The following is a 26375-nucleotide window of genomic DNA, read 5'->3' as shown; positions in this document are numbered from 1 at the left end:
GAGGAAATCTTAGTTTGAACACCATTGAAATGATTTGCTAGCAGCCAGCCGTATCATTTGGAGTGTCATGTGCATTCTGAAGTACATGCTGGGTGGAGAGTTGGGAAAGGTTTTATCCATGAGGCAACCACACAGATTAAGATTTTTCCTGGACCAATTTCATGTCTAGGTGTCCCATCTGACATCGCTTAGAACATCCTCTTTTTCTTTGTTCTCATTTTTTTCATTTGTTTTTTTCAGAAACACACAGCAGTATTGATGAGTAGACCCTTGGGTTCAGAGATTGGGCTGAAACGCACCATGCCTGCTTCCATCCTTTGCTCCGGAAAGTTGTGAATTGCTCATGCCTATAGGGAGGAAGGATGGCACATGGGATTCCTTCTCAAGGCAAGGTTACCATAACGGTGGATGAGTACAGCTCCAACCCCACCCAGGCATTCACGCACTACAACATCAACCAGAGCAGATTCCAGCCGCCACATGTACATATGTAAGTATCACTCATGAACTTAAAAAAATTAGCCATCAGGAAACTAGAAATAAAATACGAAATTCACTAATGACTTCTGCCCAGGAGAATAAAAGGTGTATGATTCCCCAAACAGATGGGTATCTATGGTTCCAAGTACAACTCAGAGGAATCCTCCACGTCGGTGTAACGCTGAACAATTCCAGAGTATGTCCTTTCAACTACAATTTGGCATTAGATCTTCAGAGCCTCTGAGGGTTGCCCGCATTTTGTGTATAACAACAGAGAGGTTAAGGTATTTGCCTAATGTCGCACAGTGAGTTTTGGCAGAGTCGCCTGACCCCTATTTCAGTTTGCTTTATGTTATACTGCTTGCCTCCATAATGAAATATCTTTAAAATTTCTGTAGTTTCCCCCCCAAACACACCTCACCCTGCCACCCCTTTACATTCAGCTGGGAAACAGGCCTAATTGGGACTAATTGTCCAGCCACTGCTAAATCCATCGTCTTGCCTGTTGCTCGTAGAACGTGTGCTGCATGCTGCAGGACTCAAACAATATGGGGAACAAAGGATTAAGGGACAGTGGAACAGTTGGTTCCAGGAATTGTACTTTCCCCTCACTCCCTAATACTATTTAAGTCATGCCTCAGTTTAAACTGTTTCAGGAGCAAAGTGTGGGAGAAATCCAGAGGCAAAGATTTTGCAGCACCTGGATGCACACCAGCTTTTTTTCTGTTCCTTTGCTGCAGGATGTGCTGGGCTTTCAGCAGAAGGGGCAAAAGGTCACCATCTCCCTTGTTTATTCAAGGCCTGGTGCTCATTCTCTATTAGACTCTTCCAATGTCTAACATGAGTCTTTCATAGTAGGACTAAACCCCTTTGCAAACCATTATATAGTCAAGAGAGAAAAGAGGTTAGGGCTCTGTTGACTGTTTTTGCCATTGCTGGCAAAACTGAACTCGGGGCATGTCCAAGTCACAAGCTCTTTTTTAAGTAATTGTTTTATTTGGGCATTTTAAAAAAAACAGTAGGTCTCCCCCCCCACCCAACACGCACACACATACACACACACGCACACATACACACACACACACACACTCTCAACCTCCCCCACCAAATTTAGAAACACTAACCAAACAAAAAGATCCTTCTCTTGACTGCCTGGGTAGTATAGTAAATACTGGGATGTTACTTCGCAAGTATGCATATTCTGTAGAGCTACTCAATTATCTATGATGGGAATTCTGCAAAAAAAGAAGAAGAAAAAGAGAAAGAAATCCTTGCAAATGGTTAATGCTAAACTATTTCTAAGATTTTTCTACTTTCTTTAAATCACAATATATTCATGATAATGAAGGATTCCTAACATGGTTTTAAGGAGAGGTTTTTAAGGGGAATAAGATTTTTCTTTGTTAAAATGGCTTTTCTGAACAATAATTGTGTTCATTTCAAATATTCCTTTTATTCTACTGCTTCTGATAATTTCTTTTTCTTCAAATATGTTATAGAATGTGTGCAAGCTGGATTTAGGATTCCTTTAGCTCTGCTTTGCTGGCGTGACGTTTTGTATTAAGGAATCACAAAGCACTTTATGGATTCTGTTTCCTCCCAGGCAAAAGAAATATGTTTTGCCCCAGATTCCTTGGAAAATGACTGATAGGGAATCTCAGCTTATTCTTCGCTTGTTTGTAGCCCTAAGATTCCACTGGTGAACTGTGAATGCCCAGAGATATTTGAAAAATCATGTAACTTTAGGACTGATGTGCTTAAATCTAGCCATGAAAAATTCGAAGGATCAAATTATACCTTTTATGAAAACAAGGCTTGAAAAATGGAGTTTGCAGAGGCAGCCTAGACAGCTGTGTAGCCCTTTTACCAGACTTCCTTCCTAGAAGTAGAGGATTCTTCCACGGTCAACTCCAGCTGGCCTTTTCACCTTCATCACCCACTAAGGGCTTCCCACCTGAACGCTTTGTTCCAGCCACGCATGTTGGCTCTGCCACCTGAGCACCCCGTGAGCCTTTCCATCTCGATGCTTTTACTGTTTCTCACAGCTGAGACACTCACATTTACGCTCTGCTGAGAGCCAGTTCAGGCCCCTCTGTGTCTAGGAAACCTCTTCTATCTCACCCAATCCAAAATGACTGTGCCTATCTACCCCCCCTACCAACACGATGTCCCTCGTTATTTGGTGTTTACTTCAAACCAGACCACCTCCATTATAATTTCCCTCTCTATCTCTCCCCTCTCCCACCTGCCCTCTCTCTCAACGATATCATTCATTTCTTAAAGGCAGGGATTGAGCAGGTAACAGGTGCTTAGAAATACTAATTGATTGATTGCTTGATTGATCCATTGATTTGATTGTGCATTGAGATGAGAAATTGTGATTGAGATTTGGAAATTTTCATTGGGATCCTTCTGTCCTGTCTTAATATTTTGAGTGTTTGTATGAACATGTGTGCATATGGCCGACCTTTTCCTTGGCCTTTCTTTTCCGTGCTTGGTGCCCTGGCACAGTGACTGGCCCATGCTGGGCATTCAGCTATCTTGGTTAAATGGGATCATGTTATATTTTAAAAGATTGCCCTGAGTCTAAATAGGAACTTAAATTGGCTGGAAAATACCTATAAAATGTTTAGTCTAAAATGTCTTAAGTTTTTCTAAAATTTTTAACATGTTATGGTAGAGCTTTACTCCTCTCCACAAAGATATTGTCTTTTCCACTTAAATAGTTGCTCATTTATTTTGCATGGGTTTCTTAAAATATTTGCTTTCCTTTGGCACTTAACAACTGAGGTCTATGAAGACCCATGACAGATTGATCACCTGGATTGGAGTTACAATGCTGGGCCCTTAAATGATCTGTTATTTTCTTTCATGAAACCTAGTTGAGGTTTTCTTACCTTAGTTAAGGAATAGCTCACTTCCCATTTAATTTAGTTTGTCTCACCTCAGCTTTGTGACCCATCTTGGGCAATTTACTTCTTTTTCTCCCGGCCTCAGTAAATGTAAACATTTGTACCAAATGATAGTTATGGATCTTTTTAGCTCTGACATATTAAGATTAAGATTGCAATTAAGACATTTATTTGCAAGGTGTTGCTGTGGAGGGAACACAGATGCATAAGACCCGGTTCCCAACTTTAGAAGCTCATCCCTGATTTCAGAGTTGTTGTTTCCACCGGCTTTAAGGGTTTACTCCATGGTCTTGGTTTGGTTTCACCTGTGAGTTCTGACCAGGTTGCCACCAAGCTTTCTAAGAGTTACTAGCCTATATACATCTCTGCCTGTGACGTAGGGAGGATTTTTTTTTTAAAAGAAAGCAATCCGACATGACCTTGGAAAAGAAAATTAAAGCGCAGTTGGAGTTGACAGGGCAGACTTGAACCCAGAATTCATGAGCCCCTCTTATCCAAACTCTTGAACATACTGATAGATGTGATAGTTGAAAACCAACAATTAACAGGGCTTCATTTTTCTACAACCCTGTCATCTTCCCCAGCAGAATGTTATTTAGTATTTTTAATGATGAAAATTATTTAGTATTTTTAATGATAGTGGGAGGAGGTGCTCAAGGAGCCAGTGTAGGTCTGAAAACACCATCAAGATTTGGTATGTTTTAGATTATCTGAGGCCTAATAAAATGCTGTAAAACATCTTTAGTAGGGTACCCAACCATCTCCGTTTTTGCATGGAAAGTCCCACATTCCGGGAGACCCCTCAGTCCCCTGCAAACCAGGATGGTTGGCTACCCTACTGAGGTTAATTCCTCACCTTTTTCTTTAAGGTTTGGTTGCTAGGAAGCTCAAATCAAATTTTATTTTCAGTTTTAGCTACGTCCTTGTCTACGGCTTTAGTTGTCAACACCCCTGGAAACTTACTTAGCTCTTGTTCTTTTATACTTATTTTGAGGAGGCAGTGTACTGTCGTGGTCGGAGTCTCCAGTGGAATCAGATTGTTGGATTTAAAACCTGGTTGCACCACTTACTAGCTGTGTAACCAACTGTGGACAAAGGTATTAACTTCTCTGGGTTTTTTTTCCCCCGTCTCTAAAGTGTGGATGATAAAAGTAGTGCCTATCTCCAAAGGTTGCTGTGAAGGTTTAAAACATTATGACTTGTAAAGTTTTTAGAGGAGTGCTTAGTACATACTCTGTACTCAGTAAATGTTAGCTCTTCGCATTAATGATTGTTTTATTGATTCTGAACCTTTTTATTCTAAGCTGTCTCAGTCCATTTTGAAAATCACTGGAGTATAAATAAATGAATAAATAAGAAAATCACTAGTAAGTTTGTCCTGTCTTCCTCCAGGACTCATTACTAGCAAACTTGGCTGGGTGGGAGTTTTGGCTGTCAGGGTTGGAAGGTGCCCTGACTTCTTTTTTTAAAATTTTTTGTTTTTAAATTTTTTATTGAAGTATAGTTGACTTACAAAATGGTACTAGTTTCAGGTGTACAAAATAGTAATTCTGTATTTTTATAGGTTATACTCCATATAAAGTGATTATAAAATATTGGCTATATTCCCAGTGTTGTACATGACATTCTTGTAGCTTATCTATTTTATACCTAGTAGTTCGTACCTCTTAATCACCCTCACTTATTTTGCCCCCGCTCCACCTCTTACCAATCTAGCAACCACCGGTCTGTTCTCTGTGTCTGTGAGTCTGTTTCTGTTTTGTTATATTTGTTCGTTTGTTTTATTTTTTAGATGCCACATATAAGTGAAAACATACAGTATTTGTCTTTCTCTGTCTGTGCGTTGACTTCTAATTGCCTGTCAAGGAGTGTCTCACCTGCCTTCAGTTACTCCATGGGACTGACAGTCCCAAGGGGGCAAGGAATCCCCAGAGCTGAGTGTCACCTGCTTGTTCTCTGCAGAATCACAGTGGCCTTCATTCACTTGTGCTCGTCTCAGGCCCTTGTACCCCCATCAGTGTCTTAGGCTCTCTACCTATGGCTGTGGTTACAACAGAAGCATCAAGAGTTAACCATAATTAACTAGGACTGAGTACAAAGGGCACAGCTTGAGCTGGGGAATGAGGACGGTATTCACATGGCAGCTGAGAATGTGGTCTGAAATCAGAGATCTGTATACACATGCTGATCCCACCAGTTACTAGCTTGGCTAGGTGATGATGGACAGGATTACTGAACTTCAGTCTTCTCATCTGTAAAATGGGTTTGATGAGTCTCTAAGACGGTTGTAAACAATATATGAGATGATGTATATGACATAGTGCCCAGAAGATAGAACTTGATAAATAGATGCTGTGATAATATTTATGGTCTTGTGCATTAGCTGGTGAGCATGAAATAAGTGTTAACATCTTTTTGTTTGAACTGCTTGCATAAAACTTGACAGTCCAACTTGTTCTTGTTGCTTTGTTGTGTTTTACAGCATCTGTCAATGTTTGCTTGGACATTGCTAATCCGAAATGATCTGAAGCTTTTAGGGTATCTGGGTGATCATGCCATGCCAAATTCTTACAGGATTTTGTTTGTCTGATCTGAAGTTTCATTCTTACATGGTAGGAAGTAAATGTTTATTTCAGGTCTGAATTAGGTATCCTTAGATGCAGGAAGAAAGTTACAGAAGAGTGTTACAGAATGATGCCATTTGGTTATAAAAAAAAATCTCAAAATGTGTAGAAAGATAAATACCAACATTACTGGTGATCATGTAGGGAATAAATTTGCAAACAAATCTGGGGGAGGGAGTGATGGGTAAAGATCTTACACTTTTTATTTTATATACTTTTGTATAATTTAAATTATTTTTATAAGAACTATGTAATACTTTTATGATAATAAAAACATTTTTTTAAAGAATGATAAAAATGTGATTTGTCTACAATCCCTTCTGCTTTGTTAGCAAGATTTGCATTAAAGGCTCGCTCTAATGTGAATCTTCTACTTTCTTTGAGCACCGCTTCCTTGGGAGGTACCTTCTTCTGTTTTATGTTATAATCAAGGTATAGACCAAAGGCTGTTCATTGGTTCAGTATAATTCAGCTTGGTCATGTATGGGAAGATGTGAGGCCAACGATGCTGGCTACTTCTTAGTCCTGTAACTGGAGGGAAATTTCTTTAAGAAGTACCTTCCAATTCATTTTTGAAAGCCAGCAGAGTATATAGTATCAGTAAACAGCTTGCTATAGTGGATGACTTGACAGTGTTTCAGGGAACCTGGATTCTGGTCCTGTCTTGGTCACTAATTAGGTTTGTGATCCCGAGCAAGTTGAGCCTCTTTGAATTTCAAGTTCCTCACCAGCCACTGGACTCGATGCCCTTTAGCATCGTTCCTTCCTACTCTGGCAGTCTAGGGTTTCTCCTTTTCTTCTCTTTTCTTTAGTCTGTTTGAAATTAAGAACACAAATCCCTCATCATTAGTGATATTCTGTAGGGAAAGACTATAATAGTGAGATATCATGGGGACGCTTTGGAGGGGGGAAGACCAATGACCTCTTCCTCACACAGAGGAAGAGTATCAATGAATGAGCGAACGTCTGGGGCTCTGTAAAATTGCACATCACTAACAAGGTAGAAATTCATCCTTTGTTGCAGAGCTGGGCTGCATTCGCTGTGCAAAAAAAAAAAAAAAATTTCTAAACATTTTTCTCTTGGTAAGCTGCTTTCTCCTCATTACAAATTTATCACCGGCCTGAACATTAGCATGGCCATAATTTCTGTTAATGTTTTCAATCTGAAATTTGTCTTGGAGATGGCTGAATGGCCCTTTTGGTTTGTGCTCATATATAAACACGGGGTATTTTTCTTTTCCTCTCTCATTTCTTTTTAAAAATAAGTTCTTTTTCCTATATGCTCCCTGAGGGCACTGGTCTTGTGGTCCGTGGCAGTTAGACTTCATTTTAGAACTGACTTATTTCCTATTCCGTCGATTTCTTTGTTTGAATTCTGGCTTTAAAAAGGCAACCTAAAATTAAATAATTTTTTTTGTCCATATGGATTTGTTCTTAGAAACTTAGCTGTATGTTGCTTAACTGGGTAGTTTTGTTTGTTTGTTTGTTTTTGGTTACTTGACTCTCTGGGAGGGTAAAGAACTTTGACAAATAAAGTGGATTCTTTCTACTGTGGTATGCCTGGATTTCAAATCCTGAAGCAGTTATCTACATTTACAGAGAGAAAGATTCATACGGAAAGTGTGGCCAGTTCCTATCCTGAAACTAGGAACTCGCTGCTCACCTCTCCTTATGGATTAAATTTATCTCCTGCTCTAAGTACAGTTTTTTAAAAAATTTCTTTTAGGGAGACATTTTGATAAAAATAGACAAAATGACAAGACTAGCTAAACAGGAAGTATTATAATAGGGAGTCTGTATTTGAAACATGCTTAATTTTAATTCTGAGATTTAGAGCCAATGAAGATGTAGATTTTAAGACATAAAAACAAAGCTAATGCCACTAAATCTGCCACATTTTGTATAACAAACTCTAGGTAGTTCTGAACTATTTCCAAAAAGGAGAAAAAGCTCACCGAGTCTGGGAAGATCTATCCACCATCAGCTTGTTTTTCTTCTTTTTCAGTATTTCCTTAGCTCTCTCCTTCCCATGTCTCTTCCCCTTTTAGACTTTCCTAGCATCCTGGAAACAGGATGTTTCAGTAGCTATCCTGGCATGATTAGGCTATTATTTCAATATTAGTACAGACAAAACTACCACACTTTTCCAGACCGCTGTGTTAGTCTGCCTCTTTTTTTTAATGTAAAGAGTACACTTAGAGGCTTTGTCTATGTAGAAACACTAACTCTGCAAAGAGGAAACTCTGTTGAATTTATTGGCCTTTGCAGTATTTGGGTCTGCATATTTTTCTTCTATTTTGCTTTGAAGATTTTTTTTCTTCAGTTTCTGTCCCTTCAGAAGGATAAAATATATGCAAATAAGAAAATGCGTTGTTGCAGGCTTTTCATTTTTTTTCCTTTACCACAAATCAAGAATATAAGCCCCTCTAGTTGGTTTAAATTTTTGTATGGTTTTATATTAAATAGCAAAGCTCTTGACACTAGTTGAGGAAAAAAACAGGAAAAGAAACACTAGTACCATTTAATAAAGCAAACAAGTAAATTTTCAGTACTTGATACTATTGCGTCTTAAAATTCCAGATGAGAATTAAACCCTTCTTGAAGTTCATTTGTTGGTAGTGGCTTCGTTAAAAGCTTACAGGGCACTACACCATAACATGAACTCTACTCAAATCCATTTATTTCTTTGGATAGACAGTCTCTGAAACCTTCCAGCTCAAAGATTTGACAATGCTTGGATTGGAAAAATATCTTTTCCCATCTTTTGGTGGGCTATTTTGGCATTGCTGCTGATTGGCTAAGAAAAGTGGCTTACTTGTAGTATTTAGTTTTAGGTATTTGGGCCACAGACCAAGTTTCAAACCGTTTACGTATTGTACACTTAGTTTAAAATGTGTTTTGCACAAAGACTTAAAACTGAAATCAAGAAAAAAAAGTGAAATCTCCCATCAGCTAAGCAACCTCAGCATGTTTCTCTAATTTCCTGAGTTAGCCTTTTGCTATGACATAGACATTCTACCAGCTCTATTTTGGTCCTGAGTTTTGGAAAATTTTTCCCCCTTTTGTTTCATTTTGCTTTGCCTTAAGACTTCAGAGAGAACCACAGAAGCCTGTCAGACTGCATTAGGCATTTTTAAAAAAAATCACAAGTATCATACCCATTGCTCTTGGTTTTGCCTTATATTTAATATATTCCATTTTTCTTAAAAGTACCAACTTTTGCATGTTGGTCCTGCTTGGGTGGGCAGCAAATATAATGTGGAGATACATGTTTTATGGAGAAGAGGGAAGATAGTGGTATATGTGAAGGAGAGAGAAAAGAGGAGAGGGAGGGCCTAGCAGATATATCCTGTTAGTTCATAACTCTTTCTTGCAAATATGATGTCCCTGGCCTTGGGCTTGACTTTAACACCAGGAGTGTGTCAGCATCCCTAAACATCCGTCAGCAGGAAGATAAGACAGATTTCACCTTGGCTTTGTGGGGTATGCATGCCAACTCTACATACCAATGAATCCAGCATTTGAAAGGATCAGAATAACAATTTTTGATCCCTGAGAAGGAGCAATTTGGTAGGCCTTTTTAGGTAACTCAGAAGTTGAGGTTTGCATTTCAATATATAAAAAAAAAAAAATCCATTTGAGAAATAGTGAACTATGAACTGGCTTTTGAGAAGTGTAAAAGTATCTGAAACTTCAACTGCCCAAGGTCTGCCATCTGTTAGTATCTAGGAGACTTACCATGTGTTGTGCTCAAATTCTGACTTTTACAGGTTAACTTGTTTTCACTTTGTTCCTGACCTTCACATTTTGGGCACAGCTGGATGCACTGAAACCTATTTTGACTCCACCAACTTAGAGAAAAGAGGAATGAGGAGGGGGGAGTCTTTGGGAAGAATAGACAGACTAGGAAGGAGGTATTAACGCCTAAAGGATATTAATTCTGAATTCTGCCATAATGCAGTTCAAAGAAGGATCTGTTTTCCCCCATGTGAAATATAAAGGCATTGGTAGGTGTTCTTTTCCTTACAGAAGAGTGAGTCCACTACCACCCCCTTGCCCACTGACACTCTTGAGAATTCAGAAGGGAAATAATAACCCCGCGGGAGGTGGTTGGCCCCATGTCGTGCCCCTTGGTGGCGGATGGCTGGCCTGTTTTGCATCTCTCCATCTCGACCCCTCCACCACGTTAACGGCAGCCGGCACGCTCCACTGTTTATCTTGGAATTGGATACCATCATCTTGGCAACCAAACTGGGACCTTTCCTGCTCAGATTGTTTGTCATTTGTTGTTAATTATCTGTTACCATAAATTCTGCACTTTGAGAAAAAAGGGAATGTTTTGAAATATTTCCTCCAACATGTAAGTGGAGCTTCATTTTCTGTGGACAGAAGAGGGGAAAAAAAGATCAGCCCTTTTGGGAATGGGTTTCAGGGAAATCAAATGCTCTGGTTTTTCAGACCGGATGGGTTAGATCCTGCTAATGCAGCCAGGATTTGCAGCAGAAGAACCTTTGCAATTCAGGAATGGTCTATATTTGTGAGAGGTACCCCCTTTTGAGGGGAAAAAAAAAATTTACCTTTACATAAGGAGTTGTGCTTTTATCGCAGTCTCTTTGTGCCATAATTGTGTGTTGTGTGTGTATGCTCGAGAGCCTGTTCCCTGCAGTTTCTCACTTTCAAAGGTTATTAAGACAGAGCAGTCCAAAGTGAAAAGTAGCTTCTGCTTACCTGCCTTTATGAGGCGTTCATTTTGTCAAGTGTAGAATTAAAATGAGCTTTCTGGCCATTAGTGGATTTTAGTCATGCCCCCGCACTCTGCAGGGAAGGTTGCGTCACCTTATAAACAAACAGCACTGTTTTGTGAGGTGCTGTATCCTGAGCCGAGGGAGCCACCGCTGGACTTACTGTCTTAACAAAGCGGTCAACAGAAGAACAGGAGACAGGAAGAATGCATGCATGCATTTTGGAGGGGCGAGTTTGGGAGTGAAGTGGTTATTGCTAAGCAGAAATCTAGGCACATTTAAAGACATAAAAACCGAAATCGTTTGAAAAGTTCCAAAAGAAAGTATATCCAGAATCCAGGCTGTCTCTCCACCCCGGGACCCCTTACATGTGTTCGCTTATAGTCTCTGTGGCTAGTATCTCATCTTTACCATGGGGATCATAACAGTATATGCGTCCATAGGTAATGGTGAAGGTTATATTAGATGATGCTTAGCACTGAGTAAAGCACTTAGCACAGTATCCCAACGCTCAATGCATGGTGGCTACTGTTACTAATATTGTTTACCCACAACATCAGTGCTTGAACTTCAGCAGAGTTTTAATGGCGGCACACAGACCATCATCACCATAACTTCTTTTGGTTGCCATTCAGTTTGGTGTGTCTGTTTTCTTCTCGTTGAGGAGCTTTTGTTTTTGTTTTCCTCTCACTGTTAAAGTTTTTAGGGTTGTGCTGTCTCCCAAGGGATTCCCCACACTGGGACGGAGGGATTGAGTCTCTGTTAACCTGCTGATAGTCAGGGCACAGACTTAATAAACACCGATCGCAGCCCCTGCCTGCTGCTTGGGACAGTGTAGCTCTCAGAGATGTGCCTTTTCCTGGAGTTGAGGAATTTGCTTGGGTCTGCTGCCTTTGGTTTCTGCAGAGCCAGAAAATGTTCTTCCCAGGCTCAGAAGGAAGGAATCCTGACAATGGTGTTGCCCCTGAAATAAAACATCCTTTCTACGTATTCCACTTCCGTTATCCTTTTATTTCCTCTCTCAGTGTTTTTTAAAGGGAGTACGGTAGGTGTGTGTGCATTATTTTAGAGCACAGATGACAATCAGATTTTAGGATTAAGAAACGAGTATTAACCTAGCGTCTCAGATTTAGGAACAGTTTGCGTATGAGAACGAGAGACTGGATGGAGGAGAATGGAGGTTGAAAAACGCACCCTCAGACTGCTCTGGGGGAGGCTGGGAGAAGGATTTAACACTTTGGATTCTTTAGAGGCCATTAAAACTCTGATGGGATCGGATTACCTGACTGCACATCTGAAACATGAAACTCTTGCCCAAACCGTGCAATCGAGTTAAGCTCAAACTTCAAGGCCTTCCCCTAAGACTGGCCTCTGGGTAAGCCTCACTGCGGATGGCAAAATGATTTCCTTTGAGAGAAGCAAGACTGCAGTGCGGTTTTTATGGCCAATTGAGCCTGTATTTTGGTGCCAGCCAGACAGTTGGCAGCAACTTAGTGCCAAGTTCGGTGATCTGTCCACCAGTTTTTCCCAAGGTCTTCAATTCCGTCTGGATTCAGGGCTGACATTGAAGAGAAGTACATTGTAAATCCAACTTCCTAGGCATGCCTCCTGAATTTTTTATTTTTCCAAGTGGAGAGGTACTGAGAGGTGCCGGGAAAGCAAGAGGCTGCTCCCCTGCTGTCAACTTTGAGGCTTGGAATGATGTCCTCCTCCCTAAATACACTTCCTTTCCTCTCTCCACCTGCGTCACTGCTTCAGGGGAGCCCCTACCCCTTTCTCTGGATTACGTGAACCCTTTGTGTGTATGGACTCAGAGCACCTACAAGGAATGCTTTCCCTTGGTCGCACTTTTTATAAATGTGTTTTCTGAGTGTTTGTGAAATGTCTGTCTTCCACTAGGCTTTAAGCTCTCTGAAGGCAGCAACTCTTTTTATTTTGTGTTGCCCATCTGTATCCACAGCACGTATCACAGTGCTATCACATTCTAGATACTCTCCAAATACTTGTTGAATGAATGAATGACAGTTGAGTTTTCAGGGATTCCATGTTCTCTTACTACGTGCTTCCCCACGAAGTGTGTGCTCCCTTGGAATCATTCATTCAATTTGAGAGCATGTATTTAGACTTGATGGTATACTTGGCTTTAAAAAGGGTAACTTATGAGTCTCCCGTGTTTTTTTCAGGATGGAGCTGGACGAAGCTCAGAGTGAGTATTTCTGATACTCCTACACTAATGCTATAACCTATCCTGCCTTCTTCGGTTGACTCTTACTTTGACAGTAGTAGACTCTCATTTCTAACACAGGAAAAGTATCAAAGTTTCACTTTCACCTTGACCCTAAAGATTTGGGTTTCCTATCTTGTTCTCTACCTTAAAAACTGAGGTATTAGAAAGTATGTTGTCTTAACTCCTTGTTAAGTGCTTATTTATTTATCCTATTTGGCATCAACTATTATTGGCTAGAAGCTTGAAATTAATTAGGATATATTTCAGCCCGAGTACCAGGAGCCTGTCAGCTGTCCCTAATATGTGGACTTTACCTGAAATGAAGACCATGAAAACGGGTCATCTCTTATCATGGGAATCACACATTTTGCATAAAGTGAACCAATTTTATTCTGTATCCTTATGTTTTTAACAACTTTACTTTTTTTTTGTAGTAAACTCTTCTAGTTCTTATCATACGACTATTTTCACAGAAACCTGTGATTTGGGTTTATTACAGATAACACCATTTTAACAGCATTGGTGTTATATAGTGATTGAAAGCCTTCTGAAATTTTTGTTTTAAAGGTGAAACAAATGAAATTTAAAGGAAGTATGTAACGGATTTCTAATTACTAGTGACTAAGCTATAAACGTCTTGAAAAGTAAATGACAAAAAAGTGCTGCTGAAGAGTGCCAAGCTTAAGGAAGAATTTTACAAGGGGCAGAGCATAAAAGAGGGGAGAGAATAAGAGAGATTTGCATGGCAAGCACTTTGGGGCAGGAAGTTGTTAATTTAGGTGATGGGCTTTAGGTTTTCTCCCTGACTGTCCCCTTACTGTGTCTACTAAGAAAGGTGTTGTATAATTAGGCTTTCTGGAGATCCCCTTTGGCTGAGGACCTAATTGAGTTTCAGGACTAGAGAGCTGAGCTGGATGGAGTTGGGGGAGCTTTTGGCCCTGCTGGTCGAAACCCTTTGATGGACCTGCCTCTTTGATAAGTACCTGTAGTGACTGGCAGTGACATTGTTTGGGGAAAGTATGGTTTAGTAATTGAGTAGTCAGTGCTCCTTAGTATATGAAAATCTCTCTTTAACATAGGGAAGACACCAAAATCCACATGTGCAATTTAAATGAGCTTGTATTCTGCATTATAAATATGCACCGGATGCCAAGTAGAAAACCGGAACACTCTCTCAGGATGCTGTTAGGGCCAAGCGGAATCTCATTAGGGACGGCTTCAAAGATCAGTTCCTCGTGTCCATAAAAACAAGTGTAAATTATCTGGTGCGCGCCTGCTGTTAGCAGTTGCGGTGTTGCATTATGCATGATGCCAGACTGCACAGAGGAGCCGCAAACCGCTCGGAGCTCCGAAATAGATGTGGGGATTCCTCCACCCATACATAGATATTTTTTTGGTGCTGAGTCCTACATTTTGGAAATTTATTGGTGTGTTTCAGTTAATGGAGGGTGCCACATACAACCTGCTCGTACATTTTTGATGAATTGGAGTCAGTTCGGAGAGGCGTGATAAGGCTCTGAATTGTTTATGTGAACGACCAGTCTACTCAGATTTATGTATTTTGTCCACATCTGGAGTCAGATTAGGGGCATAGCACAGTGCCTGGTACAATAAATAGTTACTGATGAAGAAGTGAATAAATGGATGTCTTCTTGGGTCTAGCAGTCAGAATAATGTAGAAATGCAAACCACCCAGCCCTTGTCTAGTAGGGATGTTTTGCTTATTTAGGGAGACAATCAAATGTGTCTGAATTAAATAACACTTGATAAAATAACCGTGTGTGCATTGTTAGCAATAGAAGGATCAAGGTGTATTTTTGCATACCTGTGTGCTGTGCTCGCTGTGAGGGAAACATGTAAAGACTTTTACATATGGACAATTGGCAACCCAGAGAGTTTAAATGACCAGAGCAAGGTCACACAGGACGCCTGACTTACAGTACATTGTGTGTCTCTTTATGACCCTTAGTGGGCAGAAGGGGCTTAAGCAACTTACAGTTTGGGACAGACAATAAATCCTAACCGATGTCCGCTGAAAAAAAATGCATAACGTGAACGTTGTGAGTTAAGTTTTATTTGGGGCAAATGAGGACCATAGCCTGGCAGACAGCTTCTCAGATAGCTCTGAGGAAATGCTCCAAAGAGGTAGCGGGGAAGGTCAGTGTATTATATATATATGATTTTAGTGAAGCACCAGTTCTGGCAGAGGCTGGCTGCTAGTCACGAGGAGCAAATGTCTCCGTTAATGATTTTAGTACTTTTCTAGATATGAGGAGATGCAAGAATTTGCGCTCATAAAAAATCTTCTCCTGAAAATACCTTAACTATCTGAAGTCCCGTTCTGTCAGTTTTCCCCAGATCACAGAGGTGCCTCATTCCTGGTCTCCATCCTGAACTCCTTTCAGGGAGTGTTGAAGGTCAGTGGCTGTGGTGGATAGTGACTTAATCCTTGTAGAGGCAGATGGCAAGTGCCCGTTTTTAGTTGGCAGTGAGTAGGAGAAGCGGGGGAGAATTTCTTTAAGAACACATCTGAAATAAGCCTTTTACGAGTAATCTGACTTCATTCTATTAAATTGCTTTCCAATTTTATTTCCTAATTTTCCACTGTAGACATAACCCAGGTTAGTCAAAGGGTCTTCATGTCTAATTCTTTTCCCAAACATGAAAGAAGGAAAGCTCCCTGTAGGAGGCACCCCGTTATGGAAAACTGTTTAAATAAAACAGGAGCAGCTATTTTCTGCCATGGAGGATCACACTTTGCTTTCATTTCATAATATCTCCTCCTTTTCTTACCACCCATGTGTCCCTTGGTTCCTCTAAAATCTGGCAGCGTTTTTCTGTACCTCAGAGTCCAGAAACCACGGACATTTCCTACTCGGAGACGACGCATATAGGACGGCACTTGCATCTTTGCTGGGATGTGGGAACTGAGAAGTGTGGAGCCATATGCCGTGGACTTGGACGGTGGCTCACATTCCAGACAAGTGAAATGGTTTCTGGCCCACTGCTTGTGCTGTGTGGGAATGAGCAAACCTATACGCTTCTGGGTCTTTTGGAGACATGAAGATGGAAGGTTAGATGCTTCAACACAGTACCTTTTACGAAGTTCAATTTGAGTACAGTTTTGAGACCTGACCGTGGTTGTATATCGAGGGTTACTTCAAAGTCACCTGCATTTTTGAGAATTTCTCAAAGGTTGCTATTTGGAAATAATCTCTCTGACCAAAAAAAAAATGGTGTTACTGCATAGAAAATTGCTTCCGCGAGCCGTAATCGGTGTTGGCATCACTTGGGAGACCATCGAAGTGTGTCTTCTTCACTAAGACTGAGAAACCCCATAGCCACGAGTCACTCTGCAAGGAGCATTTCCAGCCACGTGCAGTTTTCCTCTTGGAAAAAAGCTCTGTGGTAGGCGTGAGGTATCCTATTAAACTTCTTTATGTTAAAACTGCAGCTGGGCCCAAGTTGGCTTTGGCGATGGTCCTCTCTGCCTAGGGTGCTGCAGATCTAGCTATCAGCCAGACTCTCACCAAATGCCTCGGATGCTGGTGCAGTGGCCTGCAGCTGGGCCTTGGCTCAGTTGCTGGTGGTGAGCCAGAAGTACCTGTTAGATCTTTAAAAACGGAGCAGCACAGACAAGTAGAAGAATTCTTCCAGCTCTGTTGCTTTTCTGGGAAGTTCAGAGAGGGCATTTGGCAGCAACTTTTGCATTCAGTTCTAACTATTGAACTTCGTAATAGGAAAATTATCTAATAAAAGCTCTAGTTTTGGGTGGTGATTAAAATGAGTAGTTCTGGAATGCTCAAGACCCCCACTTAACTGCACAGAGAAGCTCATAAAATATGCATGGTGAGGAGTGCAGCTAGTGAATATATTAGTTGTAGCAGTCTATACCTCCCTGTAGAAATTATACATCTCCATTGTTTATGTACAAATGTGTGTGTATGTATCTGCACACATACCCACAGATAAATGAAGGTTTAAAATTAAACATAGATGAAAGTGTTTTCTGAACACTGCTTATGGCTATCTAAAAAACAAATAAAACATTGGACATTGTTTGCATGTGGGCTGAACACCTCAGCTAACGATTACGAACACGGTTGACCTTGTTTTCTATTGAGGGCACCGAGAAGCTACATTATTAAGCATATTGGGTCAACCCGGAGTTCACAGTTAACATCATTTTTCTTTCTGTGGAGATGAAAAGGTCTTCAGCCAGATTGTTTTCTTTTGGTTCCACACCAGGTGGGGGGTAGCATGAGTTTTGCATGACTATGGCTCTGCTCTATAAATAAGCAGATTCAGTCTTTTGTTTTAAATGTAATCAGCAAGATTGCATTTGCATTGCTTGTAAGTGAATCGCATAAGTGAAATTACATTGCCTGCATCTCATTTGGTATCATAAAATGTTACGGGATGCAGGCTGTTTTTCTCCAACTAAAGTGTCTTCAGTTGGTATTAGGGTGCTTGCTTTCATTTTCCTTTGTGACCAAATTTGTTGCATTCTACAGAGCTAGGGCTCATATTTTCACTTAGGTTAGTTGCTGGAGAAATACTCACTCATGTTCCCTAGAATGAGCTAAGATAGTGGTTCAGTAGCGGGTAAATGGGAGTTTGAAGACTATCTCATGTCGTGTAGCAAGCGATTGGTAATCACTTTCTGTAGTTTGAGACAAACTTCTGCTTACTAAGAGTAAATAAACGCCAGTCACTGTTGGTTGGAAGTATAATGCAACCTAAAGCTTTTCAGGCAGTTATGTAAACCACAAAATGGTTTACATAAAACAAAACCCAAAAACTTCAGTTAGTCACTTTTTTTTAATGACCAGTATAAAACACATATCTTAATTGGCTCTTAGGATATTCTTAAGGCAGAAGACTTAAAAGTCATTTTGAGATTCCCCCGCTTATTTCCTTGAAAATAAATAATTTAACACAACAGTAATAATCACTGACTTCAAAAGTCAGTAATTTCAGTGACAAATGAGAATGCCCTATTTCATAGATCCCTCCCCCGTCCATTGAGGTTTTCTTAATTCATGAATTTTTCAGGTGGAAGTTGAGGGAAGGGTATGAGTTCTTAGATAACCTAGAACATGGTGTGGTTATCCACAGAACCGCTGTTTGTTAACTACATTACTGATAAAACCCCACATGGCAGCGGGCAGCTGTAGTGCTGATTAGGCCCTTTGGTAAATGTGAAAACTGCTTTCAAAAAGAAAAAGTATGCCAGTTATACTGATATACCAACAAAATCAAAGTGCTGAATAACGAATGGTGATCTTTAGTTATTTGGATAGTTATTAGTAGAAAAAAAATGGGAAGAATTAAATGTGATGAATAGGAAATGTAAATATCAGAGGGTGCGTTTTTTGCCTATCAAAAGAGAAGACTTGAGAATACTAAATCCAAAAGCAAAACTAACATTCTAAAATAGCTTACAGGGTTTTTTCAGTAAGACCTTGAAGGAGAAGTGCAGTTTTGTATTCTCATTATCTTAAAAAAAAAAATGTGTCTAGCAAAACGTTTCATATGGAAGGAGAGGATTGAGTATAACTTCTTTTTAATTAGTAAATTTTTAATTGAAGCATGAGACATAGAAGTGTGCAAATTAACTGTATTAGACTAAATGAATTCTCACAAAGGGAACATGCTTATGTGATCAGTATCGGATGTAGTTTTAAGGATCATTTGTTTTAGTCTGCAAAACAATATTCTAAAGTCATAAGATTGTAAATATCATAGTCTCTGATAAACTTGTATTAATAAAAATTGTAGAGACCTTTGTTACTAGCACTGTGTGATTTACAAAGGAGATAATTGTACATGTTGGGATCCCAGGGGTCTCCCTAGGATTCCTCTGTAGTTGGAAGTTGCAGGGCTGAGCATATATGTGACTACTGTGACTTTTATTTAAACTGGTCTCTAAGGCATACTTTCCATTTGTAGTCACTTAAGATTTCCTGAAGGCTCCTCTCTGTGATTTGATAATTCTCTGGATAATATTTCCAAACTGATGACCTTCTTGAGTTAAAATAATTTTTTTTTAGTCTAGCTTTAAAGACATCTTTATTTTCTATTCCATTCATCACCATTTTCTCATTGAAAAAATTAACCATGCCTATCCCACTTCAAATGAGCAGCTGCACTTTGAAACTAGATCCTTCTTTTGGCTGTAATTGTCCAAATGAGGAGGACTAGTTTGGCTAACTGTTTTGAAAGGAATTGGTTGTGACTGTAAAGCATTTTTATGCTTTCAGTTTTTTTCTGTTCAAATTTTGGTGTGTTCCCAGCTAGGAAAAAAAAAAAAAAAAAAAAGGAAGAAGAAAGTTAACAAGGATGGAGGGAGGGAAGAAAGAAGGACAGAAACAAAAGAAAGAGGAAAAAGAGGGGAAGCAGTTCACAAAATACTTATAAGCAAGACAGCTCTTACATGAGAATAGCTTAACTCCAGCTTTGGAAGAAAGGGAAAGAATGACTCCAAAATCTAGTCTGAGAAAGACTTCGGGGCTTGAAGTATGACTGTAAACTACTGACACAGAGTTTTCTTTTCTTTTTCATAAATTCCCCCGAATAAATAAAATAGTAATAAAATACATACATACATACATATGTGTGTGTGTGTGTGTGTGTGTGTGTGTGTGTGTTTATTCTGTTTGGTGTCATTTTCATCTATTCCTGCTATAACTACCTTGCTCAGTATGATTCTGAAGCTATTTCGTTAGCGGTTGTCTTTGGAGCCAATTCATGGATATATAAGGAAAGAGTTCTGTTTTCCAGTTACAGATATCATCTTCATACATATTCATTCATACCTTCCTGGTGAAGTCCTTAAGGTGCCCAAGGAATAAAATTCATCAGTGAGTTTTTAATTTTGACTTTCTCACTCTGGCCACAGGGCACTTTAGAGTTACCAGGCTAAATGTCTTCTTTGGTTGCCCCGAAGAGTTTTTATATAAATAGTACTACGGCAACCTTATACTTGTCTACAAAGGTACTAGACTGTCTACTGGAAAGCTGATCCAAATGATCCTATGTAAATGGGAAATATGGTCTATCAGTTTACAGACTGAAATAATTGCACATTCTGTTTAGGTGACCAAGATGGCTGATTAGAGATGTTTACTGATTGGTTACTTAACAAGTAGCCATTTTTTTCAAAGGAAACTAACAATCGTAATAGATTAGCTGGCTATATATGTATGTTAAATCTCATAATAACTAGGGAAGAACACTTCCAAATGAACATGAATTATAGCTCTGTTTATTATACAATTGTGAAAGCTAATAATTTGTCTTGACATAATAGCTGCCTTGAGCTATCAAGAGTCAGGAATAAGTGAAAATACATATAAATTTCCAAAAATATATTTGAATTCTTATATTTTGATTATACAAAATTATACATTGTCTCCAACAAAAAGTTCATACTGATACCTCTAGTTAAGACAGAAATATTCTAAAACTCACTTAACCTTATAAAGAGAATGGCGAATACAACGGTCTCAGAGTTTTAATATGTACTTGCTTATTTGGCATGGTCATTCTTTTATTCATTCACTAATTCAAGTATTTATTGAATTCATGCTATGTCCCAGGCAAGCAAACTGCTTGAGTCTGGGACTGTTTAACAAATTGAAATGATAATCTCATAAATTTATTATGGGGGAAAATAATTCAATGTAATGCACACTAATGATCTGTATTGGCCTTGAATCAAAATTTGTCATAGCCTAGAGTATAAAACTAACCCTCATTATTTTGATTATCTTCCATTTGATGGCTTTTTCTTCATTTTGTTGTCTTATTTTGCTTGGTTAAACACTCTTTTTAGGGAACCCTTTTCCCCTCTCCTTCAGGGCATCTTAGATCTTCTGGGCTTCAGGGCAGACAGTCTACGTTAGACCAAGGAAACCAGTTAAAATGAGCAAACCAGACAGAACAAGACAAAATCCACAGAGATTATAATAATAATAATAAAAAATAATGACTACCTTCTTTTGAGTGCGTATTGTCTACCCAGTAAGTGCTAACTGCCTTAATACATTATTTTATTTAATTCTTACCATAACCCTTGGAAGTAGGTGGTGTTATTCTCATTTTGCAGATAAGAAAACCAAGGCTAAAAGAAGCCGCCCAGAGTGACCAGGGTTTCACAGTTGGTCAGTGAAACATGTTTACCTGAGTCTATGCATCATGCTAGTCTGTCAAGGAGGCAGCGATAGACCCACAGATTAAAGACTTGGATTTTGACTGTTTTCTTCTTCATGAAGAAGCATGAAATAAATACAATCAGGATCCACAAACATATTTTTGGAATAGTTCCACTGATTGAGGCTCTGTAGAGAAGCATGACCTAGGATGACTTTTTCTCTCAGATAGAAACACAAGTATGGAGGAATTCATTATTAGGAGGCTGGGGGAATCCATGGAGAAAATCATATTGGATTGAGACTCAAGTGGTGTAGGCTTCAGTGCCCTTATCTGTAAAATGGAACTAATACTGGTTAGAGCAGATGGTCTTCAAGGATCCTTGCATCTCAAGCATTCTAAGATTTTAGTCTGAAGTTACTCAGAATTCCTTGTATTCCTGGACTTTCCACTCAAATGCTATGTGGACTGGAAGATAATGCAAAGAGAGGTACAAACGGAAACATTACACTCACAAGTCATGTAATTCCAGAAGGAATGCTCAAGACTATTAACCCATTCAGCTAAACACCCAAAACTGAGTATAAGCATTTAAGAAGAAAAAGATTTTCTCTACCTCTAAGTACATTTGGGGGCCTTTTGAAGACAGAGATTTCCTCAAAGAACACATTGATATGGAAGTATGAAATAAAGATGTGGAGACTGGGCCTTTTACTGACTGAAATGAAGAATTTGAGATTCCAGAGAAGTGTGTCAAGGATTTATTTCTTTCACTGGTTCTTAGACACACTCATCTAAGAATATATCAGTGGCCTGAGCAAGCCACTAGTTTCAGAATGGCTGCTGACTCACACTTTGATATTGGACAAGTCTCTCCAGCCTTGTTTTCTTATCTGTAAGATGTAGTATAGGTCCCCCAAACTGCCAAAACATCTGTAAATCAAGTATATCTTTAGATGTCACACAAGCCAGAGAGTGACAATATTGAGATGGTGTTTGGAGTGATGGGGCTCCCAAGTGACTTGAGTTATGGCCGAATGACCAAGTCAGAGGACCTGGACTCAATGTCATTCCTACGGAGAGGAATAAGAAAATTCCAAAGTGAAAAAAAGAAATATGCAGTTCAGTGAGAATGGTCTGTCCTCTGGAATGAGTTAAATAGGTGATGATAATTCTGCTGTCGTACACAATGGTATCAAGGAGGATGGTGGAGGAGGCCAGATCGTTCAGTCCAGCATTGCTGTGGAGTCCTGGAGACTCTGTGTTGGGGTTGGTGTGAGCTGCAGGTCTAGAAGGGACGAGAGGGCCTGTGGCTGTGAGGAGCGTATACTAGTGCACTAATGTAAGGGAGACCAGGCTTAAGGGAAGGCAGAAGTGGGGGATCTTCCCGCCCAAAGGTGTGGCAGCAGGTGGCAAATCTCTAGTGGATATTCTTGAGTTTGGGAGAAGAAATTTTAAAATAGGAACCCAGCCTTAAAGGACCAGAGTGAGGGCAAATGGATTGCATTCCCTGGAATTGTAGGTTATAAGGGCTTATGGCAGGAAGGAGGAGAAGCCCATTTCCGAGAACTGAAGTGGAAAGCAAAGCAGAGGGAGATGCCAAAGTGGCTTGTCCCTGAGTTGCTTGAGGAATGGATTAGGATTTTCTGGATGCCATCTATGGTCAGGGTTGGTCAGGGTCAGCCCAGAAGCCTGGACTGGGACTGAGCTGAGTGGTGGGCATGCAGCTGCCATAGCTCTGGGGAGAGAACTGGCCTGGGGACAGGGAACCTTGCTGTGCATTTGTTGGGAAATTCACAAAATGCCTGGAGGACCCTATGTTAGTTAAGGTGCCCCAAGACAAGCCAAGAAGTTTGAGAAGGGTGTGCTTTTTCTCTCTAGTTCTTAGTTTGCCTCATAAGGTTAAAAAAAAGGAGCAGTAGTCCTCAATTTCTTAATCTCTAGGTCTTTGACTTATGTTTCTGATTATTTATGGTCATAAAATGGTCAGTGTAATCTACCTGACAGCTTCCTCCTTGCTGTATAGGCTTTTCTTGTCAGTAATACTGAAATCCTTACAATGTAAGACAGACCTGTGCCAGAGATGGTCCTTGGAGTTGTAGATACCATATTTAACACTCAAAGAACCCTTTAAAGTGGCTACGGATCCTTCCTTCATGAGGCTTGAATCAGGATTGAAACCCAGCTCTTCTTATTACAAAGCCCATTCTTTTTCACGAGACCACCCTGACTCTCAACTTGAAGTACTTTCTTTCCTGTGTCTCGATCTTGTTTTTAACAGGAACAATGAAGATTTTCAAAATTCCAGCTGCCGTGCCTAGCAATCTACAGAAAGAAATGCTGTCTTCTCTTTGCTTAACCTTTAAATGCTTCAGACAAAAATATGTGTTGGTTTGTTTTTTAACTGTAGGAAATGCAAATGTAACTCACAAGTTGTTTCTTGAGACCACACCATCCTTCCCAAATTTGAAAGGCACGGCACTGAATTTTGGATCTTAAGATGATGGTCGTGGGCGAGCATGGAGGTAGTGAGTGAGCCCTGATGTTTGTGTTTTCTGACTTCAGTGTTACATTATGTGACTCTAAGCAAGATCTACATTGTTTTTTTACTACATAAGCCTTGGCTTTCTGCGTCTCTCTTTTTTTTTTTTTCTGAAAGACAATATAAGGAACGTGGTAGTTTACTTTAGAAAGTAGGTTTGATGGTGCAGTTGGCGGCAAATGGTGTTGAGTGGTGATGGAACAGTGATTTTTGGAAATAAACTGTGTAGGGGAAGAAGAGGAAAGGAGATACATATGTGCCCTGTGTTTGCATTGGAGCAGGCAACGCACAGGTGGGCGGTGTTTGTGCTCGTCCCTGGGCTCGCCGTGGGTGGCCAGGACTGTCCAGAACATGATTTTATGTATCTTAGAGGAGTTGCTGTCATTTTTTTCCCAGAACTATTGGCATTTGGGGTTCACACATCACTGAACTCCTGGTCCGTTGGCATTTGAAGAGTAAGACTCACGGTGTTTCTGACTTATGGCGAGAAGTTATATAGCTAGTGCCCCAAATGGCCCAGTTCATGAGCACAGGCAGCCCCAGTGTTAGGGCTGTGTGTCTAGAAATCTTGTCTGGGCTTGACAGCTTAAAAGCCTTTAGGGGGAGTTCAGCAACGGGAAACGGCTAAGAAAATTATGACAAAACTAACCCATGAAATATCCTGCAGCCAGTGAAAACGTTTATAAAGAGTCTGCAGTAACACTGAAAATGCTGATGTTATAATGATTTAAGTAGAGCCCAGAAATCCCCGAATATAACATTTTGAATGCAGAATGATCCCAATTATGTTTTAAAAATGCATAGTAAAAAGATGAAATGGAAAGAGGCCAAAATGTTACTAGTAGCAATTCTTAGGTAGATGAAGCTGGGTTCATCTTTCTTTGCTTTGTATACACATATTCTTAATTTTGTTGATGTTAGTTATTTGTGACTTTAGTAAGCATATATTTTCCAGTTAGGAGGATAAAGGCTTTTTTAACAGCAGAATAATAATTTCTCATATTTGGGGGAAACTTGCCTTTCTGGATCAGGGAAATTTGCTTGTCCTTTGTGATTCTGGTTTCTCAGGTGACTCTTATTTGACTGAATTAACACATCACTTTGTGTAAAATAACACCTATTTGACACAAGTATTGAGATGACCTAGAAGACTTGGCAATTTTAATAGTATTAGGTGAATAATAATTTTAAGAGATAGGGTTGAATTATGAGTCACAAAATGGTGTGTTCTTTCGCAGTTAGGGTGCAGGCTGCTTTATTATCCATATAGAAGAGAAAGTTGGAATAATTCATTAAGCAGACTATTGGGTTTTGTCATCCTAGTGAAATTAGGGCTATCCTGAGAAATTTCTGTAGAGACAGAAATAATGACAAAACAATACTAATTATGATCATTATTGGTCCTTCACACCGTACTCAGTGCGTTCTCATTATTTCCTCACAACAGCTCTATGAGGTATTTTTACCCCTAATGTAAACGTGGGAAAACTAAAGTATGAGAGTCAATAACTTGCCCACGTTCCAGAGATTGTCCGTTTGTATATTTGGGATTTGGATCCATGCTGTTTGTCTCGAGAACTTATTATACTCATAAAGTATTATGAGGGATTCTAGTAAATTTCATGCAGGAATTTATATTCAACTACCTGTTTTTCTTTTTAAATGAACTAAGAGATGGATGTGAATGATATTACAGAACAGAACACCTGATGACAGACAGCACTTTATGGTTTTCAGGGTATTTTCTGTTGGACAATACCAAGTGGACAAAACTCGAATTTCAGAAGCTTATTAGGTGTTTAAAAGTTATACCTAATATTTGAAATCTTCAGATCTAGAGAAAACTTGTATTTCTTCAATTTAACGTTGGATTTGTATAGAAAAAAAGTACTGGACTGGGAGGCAGTGTAATAGTGAATAAGCCAGGAGTTGGACAGACACCTCTTGTAATTGAGGCTTCACCATTTATGGCATCTCTGACCTTGGGGAGATCATTTAACCTCATTAACCCAGTATTTCTTATTTGTAAAATGGGATTAATAATACCCACCTTATAGGGTTCTTGCAAGGAATAGAGGAAGTAATATTCATAAAATTCAGGCACAGTGCCCAGTGCCTGGCACTCACTGATGGGAGCCATTTTTTTTGTTACTGGGAGTTGGGAAGCATGGAACCTGGAGCCAGTTCTGCTGCTAACGTTGGTCGTGAGCAAGTCACTCAACCCGTCTGGATCTTAGGCCCCAGTGGCAATAATAACACTGTTTTACCTACAAGGTGAGGATGAAATCAGATTATACATGAAGCAGCTTTTTGAAAAAGTGTGAAGGGTTGTACCAACATACAAGTTAAAGATGAAGGGAACAGTAAGCAGATCAGAAGGGGCAAAGTAGTTGACTTGAGTTTAGGTTGCAACTGGAACTTCCCACAGGAGTTCAGTTTGCAGAGAACAAGTTGAGTGAGTTATACTCAGTCTCCTGTGAAAAAAAGCTTTAATCCAGAAACCCAGCAGCGTTATTCACAGATTCGCCTGCCTTGTGACCTCTTATCAAGAAAAAGCCAGCCCCGAACTGGACATTGTGGGAAGCCTTATTGCATATTTTCCCCAGTGAGGGTTGTGCCTTTGGTTATTAGGGAACTCCCTGACAGACCTGGCCAAGGTTTACTCTTTCACTTGAGAGTGAGAAAAAGAACAAA

General features: G+C 39.8%; 1 protein-coding gene across 1 annotated transcript in view; it reads left to right on the top strand.

Annotated features, from left to right (window-relative positions):
- The first annotated feature begins 283 nt into the window (after positions 1–283).
- Positions 284–26375, top strand: part of MPPED2 (metallophosphoesterase domain containing 2) — a 166057-nt gene continuing 139965 nt past the window's right edge. Inside the window, exon 1 of the mRNA XM_068555443.1 lies at positions 284–490. Within this exon, the coding sequence (XP_068411544.1) occupies positions 363–490 (128 nt within the window). The 5' untranslated portion in view covers positions 284–362. The remainder of the gene's footprint in view (positions 491–26375) is intronic.

This window comes from Eschrichtius robustus, chromosome 11, assembly GCF_028021215.1.
Source record: "Eschrichtius robustus isolate mEscRob2 chromosome 11, mEscRob2.pri, whole genome shotgun sequence".
Lineage (NCBI taxonomy): Eukaryota > Metazoa > Chordata > Mammalia > Artiodactyla > Eschrichtiidae > Eschrichtius > Eschrichtius robustus.
This window is presented reverse-complemented; position numbering and strand designations above follow the sequence as displayed.